This window comes from Schistocerca nitens, chromosome 6 (assembly GCF_023898315.1).
Source record: "Schistocerca nitens isolate TAMUIC-IGC-003100 chromosome 6, iqSchNite1.1, whole genome shotgun sequence".
Lineage (NCBI taxonomy): Eukaryota > Metazoa > Arthropoda > Insecta > Orthoptera > Acrididae > Schistocerca > Schistocerca nitens.
The window spans coordinates 739,770,836-739,789,203 of NC_064619.1; the positions used below are offsets into that span (position 1 = coordinate 739,770,836).

Consider the following 18,368-nt stretch of genomic DNA (forward strand, 5'->3'; position numbering starts at 1 on the left):
TTTTACCCCTGCCACCTTTAGAATTTGAAAGAGAGTATTCCAGCCACATTGTCAAAAGCTTTCTCTAAGTCTACAAATGCTAGAAATGTAGGTTTGTATTTCCTTAACCTTCCTTCTAAGAAAAGTCGTAAGGTCAGTATTGCCTCACGTGTTCCAACATTTCTACGGAATCCAAACTGATCTTCCCCGAGGTCGGCTTCTACCAGTTTTTCCATTCGTCTGTAAATAATTCGCGTTAGTATTTTGCAGCTGTGACTTATTAAACTGATAGTTTGGTAATTTTCACACCTGCTTTCTTTGGGATTGGAATTATTATATTCTTCTTGAAGTCTGAGGGTATTTCGCCTGTCTCGTACATCTTGCTCACCAGATGGTAGAGTTTTGTCAGGACTGGCTCTCCCAAGGCTGTCAGTAGTTCTAATGGAATGTTGTCTGCTTACAGGTGTTGATAAATATCAACAGGGACAGTTGAAAATGTGTGCCGCCACTGAGACTCTAACCCGGGATCTCCTGCTTACATGGCAGGTGCTCTGTCCGACTGAGTCATCGAGGACACAGAGGATAGTGCGACTGCAGAGACTTATCTCTGGCACGCTCCCCGTGAGGCACACATTTCCAACTTACTGTCCACACACTACATTTGTAGTGCCCCTGCCCGCTGTACCCATTACTCACGGCAGTCAATCTAATGATTCCCATAAGAGTTTGAGCAAAGTGAGTGCATCCGCACTGAAGAAGATCATTGGCTGGCAAGCCTTATTTATATGAAGATGGTATCTGTTGTTTCAGACATGTCCGAAAGAACAGATCTCATTGGTGATCTTGCAGCTCTTGAAGAATGAAATTACAATGACATCCAGACCATTAGCTGGTTACAGGCGTTGATAAATATCAACAGGGACAGTTGAAAATGTGTGCCCCAACTGGAACTCGAACCTGAGATCTCGTGTTTGCATGGCAGTATAGTGGCAGGGGCACTACAAATGTAGCGTGTGGACAGTAAGTTTGAAATGTGGGTCTCGTGGGGAGCGTGCCAGAGATAAGGCTCTGCAGTCGTACTATCTGCTGTGTCCTCAGTAGTTCAGTCAGATAGAGCGTCTGCCATGTAAGCAGGAGTTCCCAGGTTGGAGTCCCGGTCAGGACACTCATTTTCAACTGTCCCCATTGATATTTATCAGTGCTTGTAAGCAGGTAATGGTCTGGATTTCATTGTAATTTCATTCACTTCACCTTGTCCTCTGCAACTCACCAAGCCACATTCCTCCATGTTGAACTCTACCTCAGCAATAACTACATCAGTTTCTCCATCTACATCAATTGTACCACCTGCCCATCTAACCAACGTAATATCCTTGTCCATCACTATTCCACTCCTGCTCCCAATCCCTCACCTTGTGGCTCACATCCTTGCAGTAGACATAGGTGCGCGACGTTTGTTTCACAAGCACGTCCTACCTCATTGAAGGCAGTGCTGCCTGTAAAAGCAGCCATACGATATACAAACTAAGCTGCAACAACTGTGCCACCTTATATGTGGGCATGACAGCTAACAAGATGCTTGTCCGGATGAATGTCCACCACCAGCCAGTTGCCAAGAGGCACTGGACCATCTAATTGCTGCATTTTCTTTATCCCAATGACTGCTTCACAGCTGCACAATCTGGATTCTTCCTATCAACACCAGCTTTTTGAATTGCACAGGTGGGAATTCTTCCTGCAACATATCCTTTGTTCCTGTAAACCCTCTGGCCTTACCTTTGCTAGTCCCTGTATCCTTTACCTACCTGTCCCGTTATCTGCTTCCACTCTAGTACAACTTACTCCTTCTATCCCACTGCAGCTTCTAGTCTTTTTCCCCTCTGTGTTTCTGTCATCTCCTCTCTCTCTTTCCTCTCCCCCCACCCCACCACTAACTCTGCGGTTAGTAGTTCTATTTTGACCCCACCACATCCCTGCACACTGCCACAGACAGCACAGCATCTTCTTCCACCCCTGTCCTTTTATCCCTCCCTATACCAGCCTCCTGCCTCCATCTTATTCCCCCCACCCACCACAGCAGATTGCTGCTCACATCAGACACAGTTGTAGTCTGCAGGCGGGCTGGGGATGTTAAATTGGATCTACAGTAGCACTGTACATGTTACTCCAGCAACAGTAAACACAAGATGTACATACTTGAGTTTACTGGCCATGTGTGTATTTTGCAGCTGTGTGAACATGTATATTTTCTATTTCAGAAGGAGTTTTGTTGTGTGAAAGCCTAATGTTTCGAAAGTACTTTTTGTTGTGCCTGTCTGCAACTAAGTGCCAGCTCAGTGTGGCAAGTAGCAGTCTGGCCTTTCCATTGTTGTTTTTCCATTCAGGACTTCCCATTGTTCAAAAGATTTGTTAACATTTAATATGAATATTATTGGCGAAGATCATTCTTCTAACACATTTCTTTTATTGTTGTTTAATTGCATAAATAAACCAACAAGAAACATGCAGAAGTGCACCAAGATTTACTCTATTTCTACTTGCAAATAATTATGCCACAGAATAGGTTTTGGGGATGTTAAATTGGATCTACAGTAGCACTGTACATGTTACTCCAGCAACAGTAAACACAAGATGTACATACTTGAGTTTACTGACACTGCAGACATTCTGTGCGTTTGAATGCTTACTCAGATTCCTTCCTTGAGGGTTTAAGAATAGCCAGAATTTAAATTTATCATTGTGTTTATTTTTTGCTATGGAGTTATAGCATTCATAATGCGAGAGATAATGGAAGGAATCCTGAAATTTTGAAAATTTTCGACCACAAAATGTTAGATACTGTATGCTACAAGGAAGACAGTTTAAATTGTGCTGGAAGCATGATGTATCTTTAGGGGCACTCTAGGAGATAGGCGCACTGGAGTGAAATATTTTGCTCCAGTTGACGTTACTGACCTCTGACGTCTACAGATACTGTTCAGACTTCAATTCTGAAGTGCAGTATGTTGGAGAAATGTACTATTCCAGATAATTGTAATTGTGGTGGAACCTACCAAAATACACACACTTGATTAAAAGTTTCCAATTTGTAGGTCATGCACAACACACTTTTTTTTTTGGTCTAACTCTTTCTCTGCCATTATTTAAGTGAAGTTAAATATTAATTTGCGTAATGCAACTGAAAGCTTAAAAATGTTAAAAGTAAGTTCTGAGGTAAATTCAGGATCCATGTGTTTTAAAACTATGCATCTTGCAGCTAGAGAAAATTTGAAAAATTGGTAAAAAAAATAATTGTGTTATTGGACATTATGCTACACATTTAATGCCATGTGCATCCTGAAGAAGGAACAGGTTCAGCCTCTATTTGGTACTTAGTTATGGATTCTATCAGTAGTACTCTGATTATATTGGCCCTAAGATACATTTTCAGAAGTTTCATGGGAACTGTAATTAAATAAAATCCTAAAATGTTGTTAACGTTAACAGTTGGCTCCAAAGAGAAGTCTCTAGCGTAAGTGTTAAGGTCCTGTTCTAGCCCAGCCTGTTCTGCTACAGGACATTATTGTTGTTATAGTTATATAAATTTTGATTTTGTGTGAATGCAGGGGCCAAGAAAGTTTACTTTATCATATAATAAGGAACAGGAAAAAATCATTTTATTTTATGGCCAATTTTGGTATTATTTTCTGCCAGTTTCAATGTTATTTTTTGCCTAGTTGGGTACACTTTTCTGGGAATTGTGTATTAATGTAACCAGTTTTGTCATTATTTTGTTTACAGTTGTGGTATTGGTTTCTGACAACTTATTTTTGGTGTACATTATGTTCAGTAAAACACCATTGTTTATATATCCTGATAGCTGGAAAGTTGCTTCTCCAGTAAACTATAAAGGGATTTGTTTCCCCCCAGCAAGTCTTACACGGTTGATAATTGACATTCTAGGTACACACAACAGTCTGTTTGCCGTGTCAACATCAATAGAGTTGATTATCATCTCTTGGTTGAAACATTAACCTACAGGTGTGAATACAGAATACAGGAATCTGTGGCCATAAGAGTTGTTAACCTAATTTGATGGTGCAGCCCAGTGTGTTTCGTTCATCTCTGACCTAAATGTTCATCCCTTCATATTTCTCAAAAGCTTGCTGGTTTCATTACCAAGACTCATTTTCCCAAAATAATGAAGCAATCTTCACTTTTAACTGGGAATATGGGTAATGGTTTCAGTTGATGAACTCAGACTTCCTATTATTTTTCCACAGCACATTGTACCAAAGTGACACAGTGCATCAATTAAACTGGATTTTTATTGTAGCACGCAAGTAAAAACATGAGGCATCAAGTATAGCCCTTTAACTTCACACACAAATAAATGAACATGTTGCCCACTCGGTTTTCCCCTTTCAGCCTATCGTAGGAGAGGGCACGTGACGTAATAGTAGAATTCATACTATCATACTTTGAAAATATGTAGTTTAGTTGATGCACTGTATTAAAGATCTAAAAACATCTCTTTCTTATGATATATTGTGCAAAAGTATCAGGAAATGTCATATCACCAATTAAAACTGTTACAGCAATGGATATCACTGGAAGTAGAGTACTTTCATGTGACATAACATCTAAAACTGTAGTTCTTTATTGAGGAAATCAGCCGTCATTTTAAGGCAATACACAATTCTCGGCAGTGAGAAAAACATCAAAATCCAGTTTCAGCACTCACTAACTATTAGTTACCAATGTCAGTAAACTACCACCCTACGTTTTTACACAGGGACAGGAAAGATCCCAAATTATGCAACATTTTGTAATATCCGCCGATTTTATGTTGTTGCTAAAAATCAATCATTTCACTTTATTTTTTGCTTTATCATTTACTAATCAAATTTTATTTGGGATTCAGTTAGGAATAAATTTTGGTACATATGTAAATCATTACTTTTGGGCGAGTATGTTTTTAAATTCTAATATTATGTAATATGTATTTGTCGGAGAGTATTGTTTGCTAATACTACGGAAGTGTGTGTGTGTGTGTGTGTGTGTGTGTGTGTGTGTGTGTGTGTGTGTGTGTGTATGTGCACACACACTACAGCTAAAAGAGGAGTGAAATCTTACGCAATTTTTCTGACCTTTCCTGGTGTTCCTACAAATCAGCCATTGTTCATTTTGTTATTTTTTTTCAATTTTGCTTCTTGGAATTATCATTATCATAACACAAGTTCAAATAACTCTAGGGCTTACGTATTGACATACTGAACAAAAATTTATCTTGATGTATTCATATGTGCCCCTGCTCCCTCACCCCCCCCCCCGCCCCCACCCCCTCACCCCCCCCCCCCTAAAAAAGAAGAAAAATAGTGATTTTAACTCCTCCCTGTGTATTTCATTATTTTGTTGGATCACTGTAGTTCATAATTGGAATAAATTTTATTCATTTTTTTCTATCCTTATATGGTGTTGCAGTTGTCACAAGCAGTACCGGTACCATAGGTATAATAACGAATCACATGAGAAGTGTAGTTCTCATTTTATATCTTTCAGTTGAAATTGTAGTCTTCTGTGGTGCTGTATGCAAAAACAGAATACCTCAAGTTCATGTCGGGGGATTTTAATGTTTCTAGAGATTTTATTATTTGTCTATGCAAGTAAAATGATACAGTATATCCTGTTCTTCTTTAGGCTGATGATGCAGCATCTGAGAAGACTGTCGATTATCCAACTCTGCAGCGATCGTATGCATGTCAGTTTTGTGATTCAACATTTTCTTTGTATATTGAACTGAAGAGTCACATGAAAAAGCATTCAGATCAAAAGGTAAGCACTTCAGTTTGTCTTTGTAGTTATAGTATCAACCTCAACTTAACAAAAGGTCTCAGTTATTGAGACAGTGAACTTGTGTTTTAAGGAATGGGGTTGAAAACTCTGCCTGGCCAGTCTGACATAGCTATTCCAGAGTTTTATTACATACTTCAGTTGATTGACCTTACTTTTTTTTAGCAAAGCTTTGGCTAATTTACTTTGTCATCCTCAGCCAACTGAAACTGTGGTCCATCCTTGACAATCATAGTCTTGATCACACATATTTGTGTGCATTACTGTATATACACAGTGTTCATTTAATGCAAGCAGAATGAAACACATGGGAGTCAAGTAAATGAAACAGGCGATGCTACACCATTCCTTTTATTAAGACCTGTCTCGTGCCACAGAGAATTCCGATATGAGGTAAAAAATGAAGTCATGTGGCTACATTGGAACTTACTTTCTATTGAACTCTAGAACACTTTTTAGCGGATTTCATGAGTTTCCAGTTTAGTTGACTTTACTTCAAAGAGAAGTATAATATTAACAGACACCATAAGATTATTCCAATGTTCTAAAGTTCCCATTAAAATGTAAAGTCTATGCATATGAAAGTAGTTGCTGTCACTGCCTGTCAGAATTTGTTTTGTGTTAAGTGCTTTTGGTGAGAACTGAATTTGTCTTGGCCAGATTTGTTAAGAACTCTTAGGGCTCCCCTCCCCCCCCCCTCACCCCCTCCCCGTAGACATCCTGCCCCATTCTGTGCAAGCCTCATCATCTCTGGATAACTACTGCAACCAACATCCTTTTGAATCTGCTTACTGTATTAATTTTTTGGTCTCCCACTACAATTTGCACCTCCCCCTCCTCCCATTTCCCTCCAGTACTAAATTGGTGATATTTTGAATCCCAGAATGTGTCCTATCAACCGATCCCTTCTTTTAGTATAGCTGTGTCACAAACGTCTTTTCTCCCCAGTTCTGTTCAGTTCTTTTCATTAGTTATGAGATCCACCCATTTAATATTCAGCATTTTTCTGTAGTCCCACATTTTGAAAGTTTCTCTTCGTATCTGAACTGCTTATTGTCCATGTTTCACTTCCATACATAGTACACTCCAGACAAGTACCTTCAGAAAAGTCTTCTAAACATTTAAATCTATATTCAGTGTTAACAGATGTCTCTACTGCAGAAACACTTCTGTTACCATTGCCAGTCTACATATTATATCCTCTTCACATCGTCTCTTATCAGCTATTTTAATGCCCAAATAGAAAAATGTCATGTAGCACTGATAATGTATCATTTCCTAATCTAATTCCCTCAAGATTTTCTGATCTAATTTGACTATATTCCATTAGCTCTTTTGCCCTTTTATCTATGTTCCTCTTATATCCTCCTTTCAGTACACTGTCCATTCCTCAACTGCTCTTCCAAGACATTTTCCTCATTTTTATGCCTAATTAGGCTGGCAACCATTGTTGTTATCATTTGGAAACTGTGGATAGGTAAATTATTGTTTGTTACTGTTTAAATATTTACGTAATTCTAACTTTTACTTCCAATAAGCCACCTCCGTTAGGTATATCACAGTCAACACTACTTAATTTCTTTTAGAGGGTAACACTGCTCTGCTTCTTTATACTGCAATTGCGTTTGCGCGTGCGCCTTTGTGTGTGTGTGTGTGTGTGTGTGTGTGTGTCTATTGTTGACGAAGGCCTTAACGGCCGAAAGCTTTATTTGTGACAGTCTTTTTGTTGTGCCTATCTGCAACACAGCATCTCCCCTATATGGTGAGCAGCAATGATCCTTTCCATAATATTGTTACAGTCAATCCTGGATTTTCCGTTGTTTGACACTTAATGTTTGAAATTTATAACCAGTTTGTCCCTGTAATTATAGGAGAAAAACAGACTGAAATATGTCATGATGGACAGTGATAAAAATACACCTTTTTAAGTTTTTCAAGTTCTTCTGACACTATCTTCCTAGTCATCAGGACCTTTGAAATTACCTTCCCCAGAGAGTACTTAACAATTTTCGGATGCAGTAAAAGAAATTTGAGTACCAGGTGCAATTTCAATCCACTTCCACCATGTCATTTTTCATTGTCTTACACGCTAGCATCAGAAAACCAATTCTAGTTTTTTAGGTGGTGTAGAACACCATCTTTGTAACAAAAATGCTTTAAAAGAGTCTACCGAAGACTCTCTCTCTCTCTCTCTCTCTCTCTCTCTCTCTCTCTTTGTAAAAGTGGGATAAAAGAAAAGTACCCATTTTTTGACATTTTTACAAAAATCATCAACATTGCCATCAGTTTGAAAAGGATTTGAAAACAGTAGGAGAATGAAATCTTATATTCTAAAACCTTGTGTTGGTAAGTTATTATGTGCAAAGTTTCAGGTTTATCCTGCTATTACTTCCGGAGGTATAAAAAACCAAACTACACTTCTTTTTTTCTTTTTTTTAAGTGTGTATTTTTATCATCCAACTTTAATTTATCTATATCAAAACTGCTTGGGAGGTCTTTATTATTCCACTTTAGAGAGTGCAAAATGTTGTAAAAGATGCCCAAGAAAATATTGCGATAGATATTGTCTCAAAAGCTGCCGAAAACTTTTTTCCACAGTTGAATGCTGTGCTATGGGATCATTCAAATGACTATATCTCCACAAGTATTGAATTGATGATTGTGAAATTTTGAAAGTTCATACAAAATTTTATCAAAACCCATGATGGTCATGTGGGAACCTCTAGATAACTTGGCATTGAATGACCCAGCTCTTAAGCTATGTTCCTTAGAGACAGAGTTTACTGGACCTTTTTTTCTTGTTTTGGTGGGTACTAACATCTCTCAAAATACTTGACACTTGTTTATCATCCTGTATATGCTTCTATATTGTGTATGTTTGTCTTATAGCCATTCCTGCTTAACCATTTTGCAGTTTCTGTCAGTCTCAGTTTTTAGACACCTGCTTGATTTGCTGCATTTTTATATTTCCTCCTTTCATACATTAAATGGAAAATCTCCTGTGATATCCAAGAATTTCTACTAAACCTTGTCTTTTTTTACCTATTTGATCCTCTGCTGCCTTCAATATATCATCTCTCAAAGCTGCCCATTTGTCTTCTACTTTATTCCTTTCCCCTGTTTCAGTCAATCATTGCCTAATGCTGCGTCTGAAAGTCCCAACAATCTCTGATTTTTTTCAACTCATCCACATCCCATCTCTGTATTTCCTACTTTTTAGCAATTTATTCAGTTTTAATTTATGGTTCATAATGAATCAATTGTTGTCAGAGACCATGTTTGTCCCTTGAAATGTTTTACTGTTTAAAATCTGGTTCTGAAATCTCTGTCTCACCATTACATAAACAATCTGAAACCTTCTGGTGTCTCCAGACCTCTTACACATGTACAATCATGATTCTTAAACTAGTTACAGTCTGTGCAGAAGTCTATCAGGGGGCATCCTTTTTCATTTCTTTTCACAGTCCATATTCACCTACTATTTTTCCTTCTCTTCCTTTTTTTACTATTAAATTCCAGTCCTCTATTATCACAGTTAAAATTTCTTCTCCCTTAATTATCTGAATAATTTTTTATCTCATTTTACATTTTTCAGCCTCTTCCTCATCTGAGGAGTGAGTTGGCCTGTGAACTTGTACTTCTGTGGTGGGAGATGGTTTTATGTCTATCTTGACTATGATAATGCATTTACTACACTGTTCATTGTGACTTTCCCACATTCCTGTTTTTTTTTTTTTTAATGCATTATTAGACCTTCTCCTGTGTTACCTGTATTTGATTTGGTATTTGCAATATAACTCTATACCCTCATGACCATATAACACTGCATCCGATTTTACGTAGCTTGTGCAGTCAAATGCCAAATTTGGTTTATTACATACTATGCCTCAACATAACAAATAGTCCTGTCACAGAAAAGCCACGTATAACACTACCGCCTGTCACTTTTATACCATAACCTCAAAGCTGGAGGTAGTTCGTATAAATGAAATCAATTTTATTAAAGCAATTGCAGTATATAGAAGCAGAGCAGTGTTACCCTCTAAAAGAAATTAAGTTGTGTTGACCGTGATAAACCTAACGGAGGTGGCTTATCGGAAGTGAAAGTTAGAATTACGTAAATATTTAAACAGTAACAAACAATAATTTACCTATCCACAGTGTCCAAATGATAATAACAATGGTTGCCAGCCTAATTAGGCACAAGAATGAGTAACATTCTTGTTCAAGAAACTGAAAATAAGTAATTTCAATGGGTAAACACAGCCTATACTTTTGTCACACAAAAGTGCAATGAACTCTGACACCTGCATATGTTCATGTTAAGGTTTGAGCTGACAGAGCAGAACAAACAATTTGCATAAATATAACAGATAACAATACACACTATTACCTTCAGGGCTTATTCAAACTGAATGGTGTCAATAACATTACTATTAATATTTACTATAAAATTATAAATTGGGTATAGGTTTAGTCTCTCTTTTACCAATTACTTTTCTATCTGACATGAAAAAATTATATTTCACTAGCAAACCATTTCTCACTGTCCTCTGAATAAAAGAAGTTACTGTTTTCATAGATGGTGATCTTTCTGCTAGTTGTTACCTAGCATGAGCACAATAGACAAACTGTGGATCCTGTTACACTATTAATATGCTCTTCCAATACACAAGAGAGACAATAGCAAACCCAAGTATATAACTTTCCACAAATGCAGTTCACGACTTTTACTGCAGTGAGACACAAAGTTGACAAATTTGCAAGAAACTGACTCACCTTTTAAAATTTACCACTGGCAGCACTATGATCATTATGATCATTAACTAAGCAAAACTTTATAAGCCTCAGTTTTAAAAACTTTTAATTTTTAAAAGTAACAGCAAATTGTCTTTATTACCACAGTCTTCTACTTTCAAGTCAATGATTAAATAGGTAACTTTGAAAGTCCACAAAACTTTAAACTGGACTGTTTCAATCACTGGGAGGCTTTCAAAAAACTACATTTACTACCTCCCACAATTTCACTAAATCCACAGTAAATCTGAAGACTCGCTTCTTACCAAATATCAAACAACATTATTTAATTAACTGTTTGGCTTTGAGACTTTCATTTTTTCCACAACAAGGACACTTGGTAATCATAGTTCAAATGGAGAGGAACCTGAGAGGTGATGCGATAAGGAAATAATCAAGGTAGGTGCATAAATTCAGTTATAAGTTACCTTATATTTGAGCACACTAAAACATCCAATGAGCTGATCCTTCACTGCACATTACAGTGATTGCGCAATGTGGTGGCGAGTGCATGTTGGTAGGTGGATTTGCAGGTAGAATTGCTGGACTCCAGAATAGTTCCAGCTCTTTATCCATCCATCCGAGGCATTGTAAAGCATCAGGAAAAACCTCCTCTCTCAAAACCAGCACAATACACAACTTTTACATGAGCAGTTGATAGTTTGGTAGCTCGTCCCCGACTGACTCTTGGTTCCACCTCTCTGTCCATGCCCACCACATTTTGCACGCACTACATGCTTCCGTTCTCGAGGGGAACCACAACACCTTTCACACACAAAATAACTAAGAACCCCAAGTGAAGGTCAGCAGTTTACATAACTGCAACCAAACACATTAAATAAAACAGAACCTTTGCACATATTGACATTTCTACAAAAAAATTATTTAAACAAAATTACAATTACATACATTAAGTTTTGTTCCCTCCAAATGAGACAAAAAATTTAAATGAGAGATACACTGCATTGCATAGAATCAAACCATGACATCAAAGTTTTTACAAAGGAAAAAAGCGAACACTCTTGTGCTATCAATGCAATCAAAACATTTACAGAAACTCAGCGTCTTGACAATAAACATCAAACAAAAGGCAAAATAAATCAGTACAGCATTAGATATGTGGTGTTACAACCAGAAGTTCTGTTCATCCTGCCACTGCACTCCATTAATACTATCTTCGACCAATCAATTTCCCATTTTAATTCTGTACCCTACATAACCAATTAAGGGATCTATTATTCTGTACTCTGACTCATAGGATACCAATTTTGCTTTCCTTATGATGACAGCCTCCTGAGTAGTTCCCATCTGGAGATCTGATTGGGGGACTTTTTTACCTCCAGAATATTTTATTCCAGAGGATGCAATGATAATTTAACCATATAGTGGAGCTGCATGCCGTTAGAAATGTAAGTCATAGTTCCCCCTTTCTTTCAGCCCTTTGTGGTACCAGCACATCAAAGCCACGTATGTTGATGTTACAGGGCCAGAACAAAAATCCAGACTGTTGTCCCTGCAACTACTGAAAAGGCTGCTTCCCCTCTGCAGGAATCACATGTTTGTCATGCCTCCCAACAAACACCCCTCCATTGTGGGTGCACCTACAGTACGGATATGTGTATTGTTGAGGCACACTCACTGTTCCAAATCGTGAAAGGTCCATAGTTGATGGAAGGTATAGGTAGAACCTGTAAATACTTGTCCTACAATTGTAGAGTCAGTGTAGTTCTATTTGCACTGCCATATTAATTGACAATATGGAAAATTTTTGATAAATCCAGTGCCTAATTCTTTTGTACCAAGTGAGGTGGAGCAGTGGTTAGCACACTGGAATTGCATTCGGGAGGACGACACTTCAAATCACAGTCTGGCTCTCAAGATTTAGGTTTTCCGTGATTTCCCAAAATTGCACTAGGAGAAAGCCGGGATGGTTCCTTCGAAATGGGCGTGACTGGTTTTCTTCCCCATCCTTTCATAATCTGAGTTTCTGCTCTGTCTCTAATGAGCACGTCATTGATGGAACATTAAGCTTTACTCTTCCTCTTTTAGTTCTTTTCTAACTGCTGAAATTACAACAACTTGCAAAGATGTTGGAGAAGAGTTGGTGTATACTTACTGACTAATTTATAGAAGCTAGCGCTTTTCATCGTGCTTGCCTCTCTGTCTATTGTTACTAACATGGATTCTACAGTACCACCCCAGAACTGCCAGTATTGACATATGTAAGATGGTGATTTTATACTGGGAAAACTAGTGGGTTGTAAAAATTACTTATTCATGTAAAACATTTCAACATCATCATCAGCATCAGCCTTTTGACATCCACTGTTACCACTTCCTTCCTCCATTTAGTTTCATTCTATCTCACTTCCTGTCCCACACATCTCCTTTCAATTTCCAATGTTTTTAATTATATCTTCCATTCTGCTCTGTTTCCTTTTTGAATTTCGTGTTCTTCCAGTATCTTCCAACAACTTCCTGAATGGGTCTCTATTGCTCACTGGACAACCCTTAGTTTTCTTATTGATTTTGCATTAAAGTCCAAATTCAAAACTGGTGATACATTTGGAAACTTTGTTTTTCAGATACATTAGGAACTTTGTTTTGATAGCCTTGTTTAGTTTACTAAAAGCACTGAAAGCCATTTTTATCCTTCTGTTTATTTCTTTTGCTATCTAAATTGTCATTGTTGTTATCTTTCCTAAATGTGCTAACTTGTCCACTGTTTCTGTGACTAAATTGTTTCCTTAACAATATTATGAAAAGGACAGACTGTTATCCATTGTATAGTGCAGATGTAGAGTCGCAAATGGGCACAACAAAAAGACTATCAAACAAGTAAGCTACACACACACACACACACACACACACACACACACACACACACTCATGCAGGCACAGCTCACACACCCATGACCACTATCTCTGGCTGCTGATGCCAGACTGCGAGCAACTGCATTTGATGTGAGAAGCAGTGATGATCAGGCGGAGGCTGGTGTAGGGAGGTGGAGCGGTAGCAGAATAGGGCTGAGGGATGGTAAACTGCTGCTTGTAGGAGCAACCCCCCCCCCCATGCACACACATTTTCTTCCATCCTTCCTTCCTTCCATTACTAAACTGACAATTGCTCAGGATGTGTCCTACCAATGAATCCCTTTTTTAGTCAAGTTGTGCTATACATTTCTTTTTTCACCAGTTTGATTCAGTACCTCAAAACATTGTTGTACGAGGCAGTTGTATGAGTTTATCAATTCCAGTTGTGACTTATTGATATTTTACTCTTAGGATATTACTCTGTTCACAAGAGAATTTACATTCAAAGCAAGTTGTCAGTCTTTGAACCACTTTGGAAGCTTATAAACATCTGACTGAATATTTGTACCACTTTTTTTCAGCAAGTACTTCACTATATGAGGTGTGTTCAAAGAGTAAGGTGACTTTATATTTTTATGAAAAAATATTTATTTATTTATTTATTTATCAATATTCATGTTGTCCCCTTCAAAGTAATTGCCCACAGATACAATACACTTGTGCCAGCACTACTTCCAATCCTCGAAGCACTCCCCATAAGCACTTTTTGGTACTGCCTTGAGTACTTCCAGCAATGCAGCTTTTATTTCCCCAGTCCTTTCATAGGTCTCTTCAGTTTAGCAAACAGGAAAAGTCGCGGGGGACCAATTCCGGTGAATGTGGTGGCGGAGGCATGATTGTCATTTTGTTTTTAGCCAAAAAATCTCTCACAAGCAACAGTGAATGAGCAGGTGCATTGTCGTGATGCAAAAAGACATGAACTGCTTTTCTGCAGTTCCAGACGTTTTTTGCATATAGGTTCTCACAAATGGCGCATAATGTCAAGGTAATGCTCCTTATTGACCACATGACCTTAGGCAAAAATTCAGGATGCACTACGCCACGGCAAAAAAAAAAAAAAAAAAAAAAAAAAAAAAAAAAAAAAAAAAGTGAGCAAAACTTTGATCAAACTTGGCGTGCTTTTTTTGGCCTTGGCCCCCTGGGATGCTTCCGTTGGGTCAAATGGGCTTTGATGTCGATGTCATGACTGGAAACCCATGTCTTGTCACCAGTTATGACCATTTTGACCCTTTTATGTCATTCAAGATCTCCTTAGCAATGCTCATATGATGGTTCTTCTGATTAGAATTGAGAAGTGTTGGAACAAACTTTAGAGACACATGTCTCATGTCCAATACATCTGAAAAAAAATGCATGACATGAGACGACCAATATGCCAATGTCCACACCAACTTCTCTTATGATAATCTGATGATTTTCCAAAACAATTTTCTTCAAAAATTTGACATTATCATCTGTAACTGATGTGTTGGAGCGTCCAGGGCAAGGTTCGTCATTGGCATCTTCTTGGCCATCCTAGAAGAGCTTGTGCCACTTGTAAACATTTTTTTTTACTTAAAGCACACTCACAGTATACCACTGTCAAAATTTCAAGTGTTTCAGAGCACTTGATTCCATGTTTCACACAAAATTTGATGCAAATTCTTTGTTCCATTTTTTATAATAATGGAAAATTGCTGACATGTCTAACCTTTCTATCTGTCAAAAACAAATCAAGTATGCTGTACACTTGAAACTGTGATCATACGTTCAGGAAATGTATACCAACATAAAAAAGATTGATAGTCGAATGTATGCTGCCCACGCAATTTGAAATGTCATCTTATTTTTTGAATAGCCCATGTAGATAATGCCACCATATGTGAAAATTCCAGGTTACTATTAATATTGTCTGCAAAAACTTCTCATCTACTATAATGACAGCCTCATTATTTCCAGTATCTACTTTTCTTTTTTATCTTTGTGTAAAATCTGCTCCAACAAACATTACCACACTCAAGCTGTAGATGCTAAGAAAGTTCTGGTACAGTTGTACATCTCGGAATTTTTCAGGTAACATTATTTCATCGGTTACTGATTTTTTATTTTTATCTGTAGCTACAACAATGTTTATTCTGAAAACTGGCATAATAACCACCTCTTTCCGATTAGAGAGTGTGTCCACAAACTTCTTTGACACCACATATACATGCAAACCACTACATGCAAACCACTATCAAGTAAACATTTTCATCAAAAATATCAATCTGTGGTAACGGGTGTCCTGTCATTTCTACAATAATTTCAGGATCTCGTTAATCTAATAAATCTTGCATCACTTCACATCTATTGATGTACAGTTCTGCTACATTTTCCCCATTTACAGTGTTCACTCCACCATTCTCTACAGGATCCTCATTTGTATTGCAGTTCTCATTTACATTATGATCCTGCTTTAAAAATTCATTATGTAACCTCTCTTCCCTGCCGGCCTGGTTAGTAGATCACATTTTCTTTCACAAAAGTCTGCCACGCTTGGGTCCATCCTCCTTTTCTTCCTGTGTAGTGGATTTTACTATACCATAACTATGGCGTGTAGCTGGTTGTTGCATTAATAAGTGTTTTGCTTGCAGGTGTAATCTACTTCTTGGCTGCTTAGCTCTCTTACTAATTGCTACTAGTTTTCCTCATCTCCTACTCAGTCATCTACCCTGGCATTACATTTTACTGGTTGTCTAGGATGTTGCTCCACCCACTCAGCCAATTGCTGATGTGAGTGATTGTTATTTGTTTCCCTATTACAATATCTACTACCAGTGGAACTGTCCCATCCTCTGTACCTTCCTCTATAATTACCTGATCTTTGTACGCCTGTTCTGTTACATTTTTATGTGTGCTTCAACCCTTATCGTATTTGGTCTGAAGGGAGGCCTATAATCTCTATTTGTGTTCTCTTCCTCCTTCGTGAGATGTTCTGTTTTCTCTAAATAAAAAATGAACTTACTGATATCATCTCTGGGTGCAGATATTACTTTATTTCACAAGTCAAAGGCACCTTATTTTCTATACTCATGCTAATCCACTCTGTTAGACACAGTTGTTGCCCCCTTTTGCACAAACCTCTTAAAATCACCTTTCATTGGGTTAAACTTTTAACGTCAGCCATATGGCTGCGCGGTTCTAGGTGCTTCAGTACGGAACCGCGCAACTGCTACAGTCACAGGTTCAAATCTTGCCTCGGACATGGATGTGTGTGATGTCCTTAGGTTAGTTAGGTTTAAGTAGTTCTAAGTTGTAGGGGACTGATGACCTCCCGTAGTGCTCGGAGCCATTTAAACTTTTAACCTGACCAAAATACTCCAGTGCTTCCCAAAGAAACTCTGATCAAAACTTTCTGTCCTGTCATATTTATCTGCAGATAGGTTTTCCCGTACAGGACCTTCTCCCATGAAATTTGATACTACAAAACCAGTTTCCTGCTTATCATTCCATGACTTAGGCAGTGCATCATCAAAATCACACCAGAATTCCTTGGAGTGCACATTTTTATTTGGGTCAAATCTCATAAACTGTTTGTTGGTAACTTGCAATTTAAGATGATGCTGCAGCACCGTTACTGTTAGCGACATTCTGTTCTACTCTTTTTAGTCTACAGTCATGCTCATGCAAGTTATTACTTACAGCAGTAGTAAATTTCGATCCGTTACTTTCAAAGCTGGTAAATCAAGTGCTCAGTTGCATAAAAAACTGTTCACACTTATCTTTTTCTTCTTTAATTTTATTTGCCAAAATTGTATGGTCATAATTATATTATTTTTCAACATTATTTGCTTATACCTGTTCTTTATTCAAGTCAGCTCTTAACTGTTCCCCGAACGGTTCACTACCTTCACTGTTACAAGAACACTATTACAGTCAGTTTTTACTTGAAAAATTTGTCCTGTCATTCTATCATTAAGTTGTGACATTTCATTTATCATAGAATCACTTAAACCTGAAATTTTAAGATCCATTTTCCCCTGAATTTCCTCTTTAAAATCTTTCAGTTTAGCATTAAATACTGCTAACTGCTTGATAAATACTTGAGTAATGAAAACTCCTGGTAGGAATATCATAACAAAGGAAAAGATAGATGGCTACTTACTGTTAAGAAGACACATTTTGTTGCAGACAGACACTACCGAAAGACACTTACATAAATCTTTCAGCTACAGCCTTCTTCAGCAAAAGAGAAGCACACACCATTCATACAACCAAGCAGCCACCCTCATGCACACATGATCGCAGGCCTGAGCTGCCGGAATTGGTGGTCACTTCTATGTAGAGAATGGTGGAGTGAACACTTTAAATGGGGAAACTATAGCTGATGAAGAAGATATACCAGCAGAAGAAGCATCAGATAGAATAGAAGAAATGTTGTCTGATAGTGATGAAATAGTGACAGACATAGAAGAAGAATTTTGTAGGGGAGAAGAAATTTCATCTGATAGACTGAAGTAACATTAAAAGAGGAAGCAGGAAGTTATCGTGAAAATTATCACAACACAGAAGAGAACTGTCACGATGCGAGATAGTATGTGTTATGTTCCAAGGATCCAAATGTTACGTCCTCACTGCTAATGATAAATGGGTCGAAGGTAGCCAATGGGATTGTTGTCAAAGGAATCTAGACAGGCGAACAAAAGAGTTGTTGACACAAGTGGACTTTAAATAAACATACTTTACTCAACTTGTGCATGAAGAAATGCTACACTGTTGACAACTTGTGGCAGATACATCTAGCTATAAGCAATGGCCTGACATGGTCATGCATCATACTACACTAAATGTTCACTGGTAGAGCTAACTATCAACAACTCCTTGTAATGTTTGGCACCAACTAGTGACACAGAAGTAATCTCTAGCGG

At 37.8% G+C, this 18,368-nt stretch overlaps 1 protein-coding gene across 2 annotated transcripts in view; it reads left to right on the forward strand.

The window, feature by feature from the left end:
- The window catches only part of LOC126262865 (zinc finger protein 184-like), a 367,123-nt gene that overhangs the window by 234,005 nt on the left and 114,750 nt on the right, over positions 1-18,368 (forward strand). For both annotated transcript variants that reach the window (XM_049959732.1, XM_049959733.1), the window contains one exon: positions 5,659-5,793. In XM_049959732.1, the coding sequence (XP_049815689.1) occupies positions 5,659-5,793 (135 nt within the window). The remainder of the gene's footprint in view (positions 1-5,658; positions 5,794-18,368) is intronic.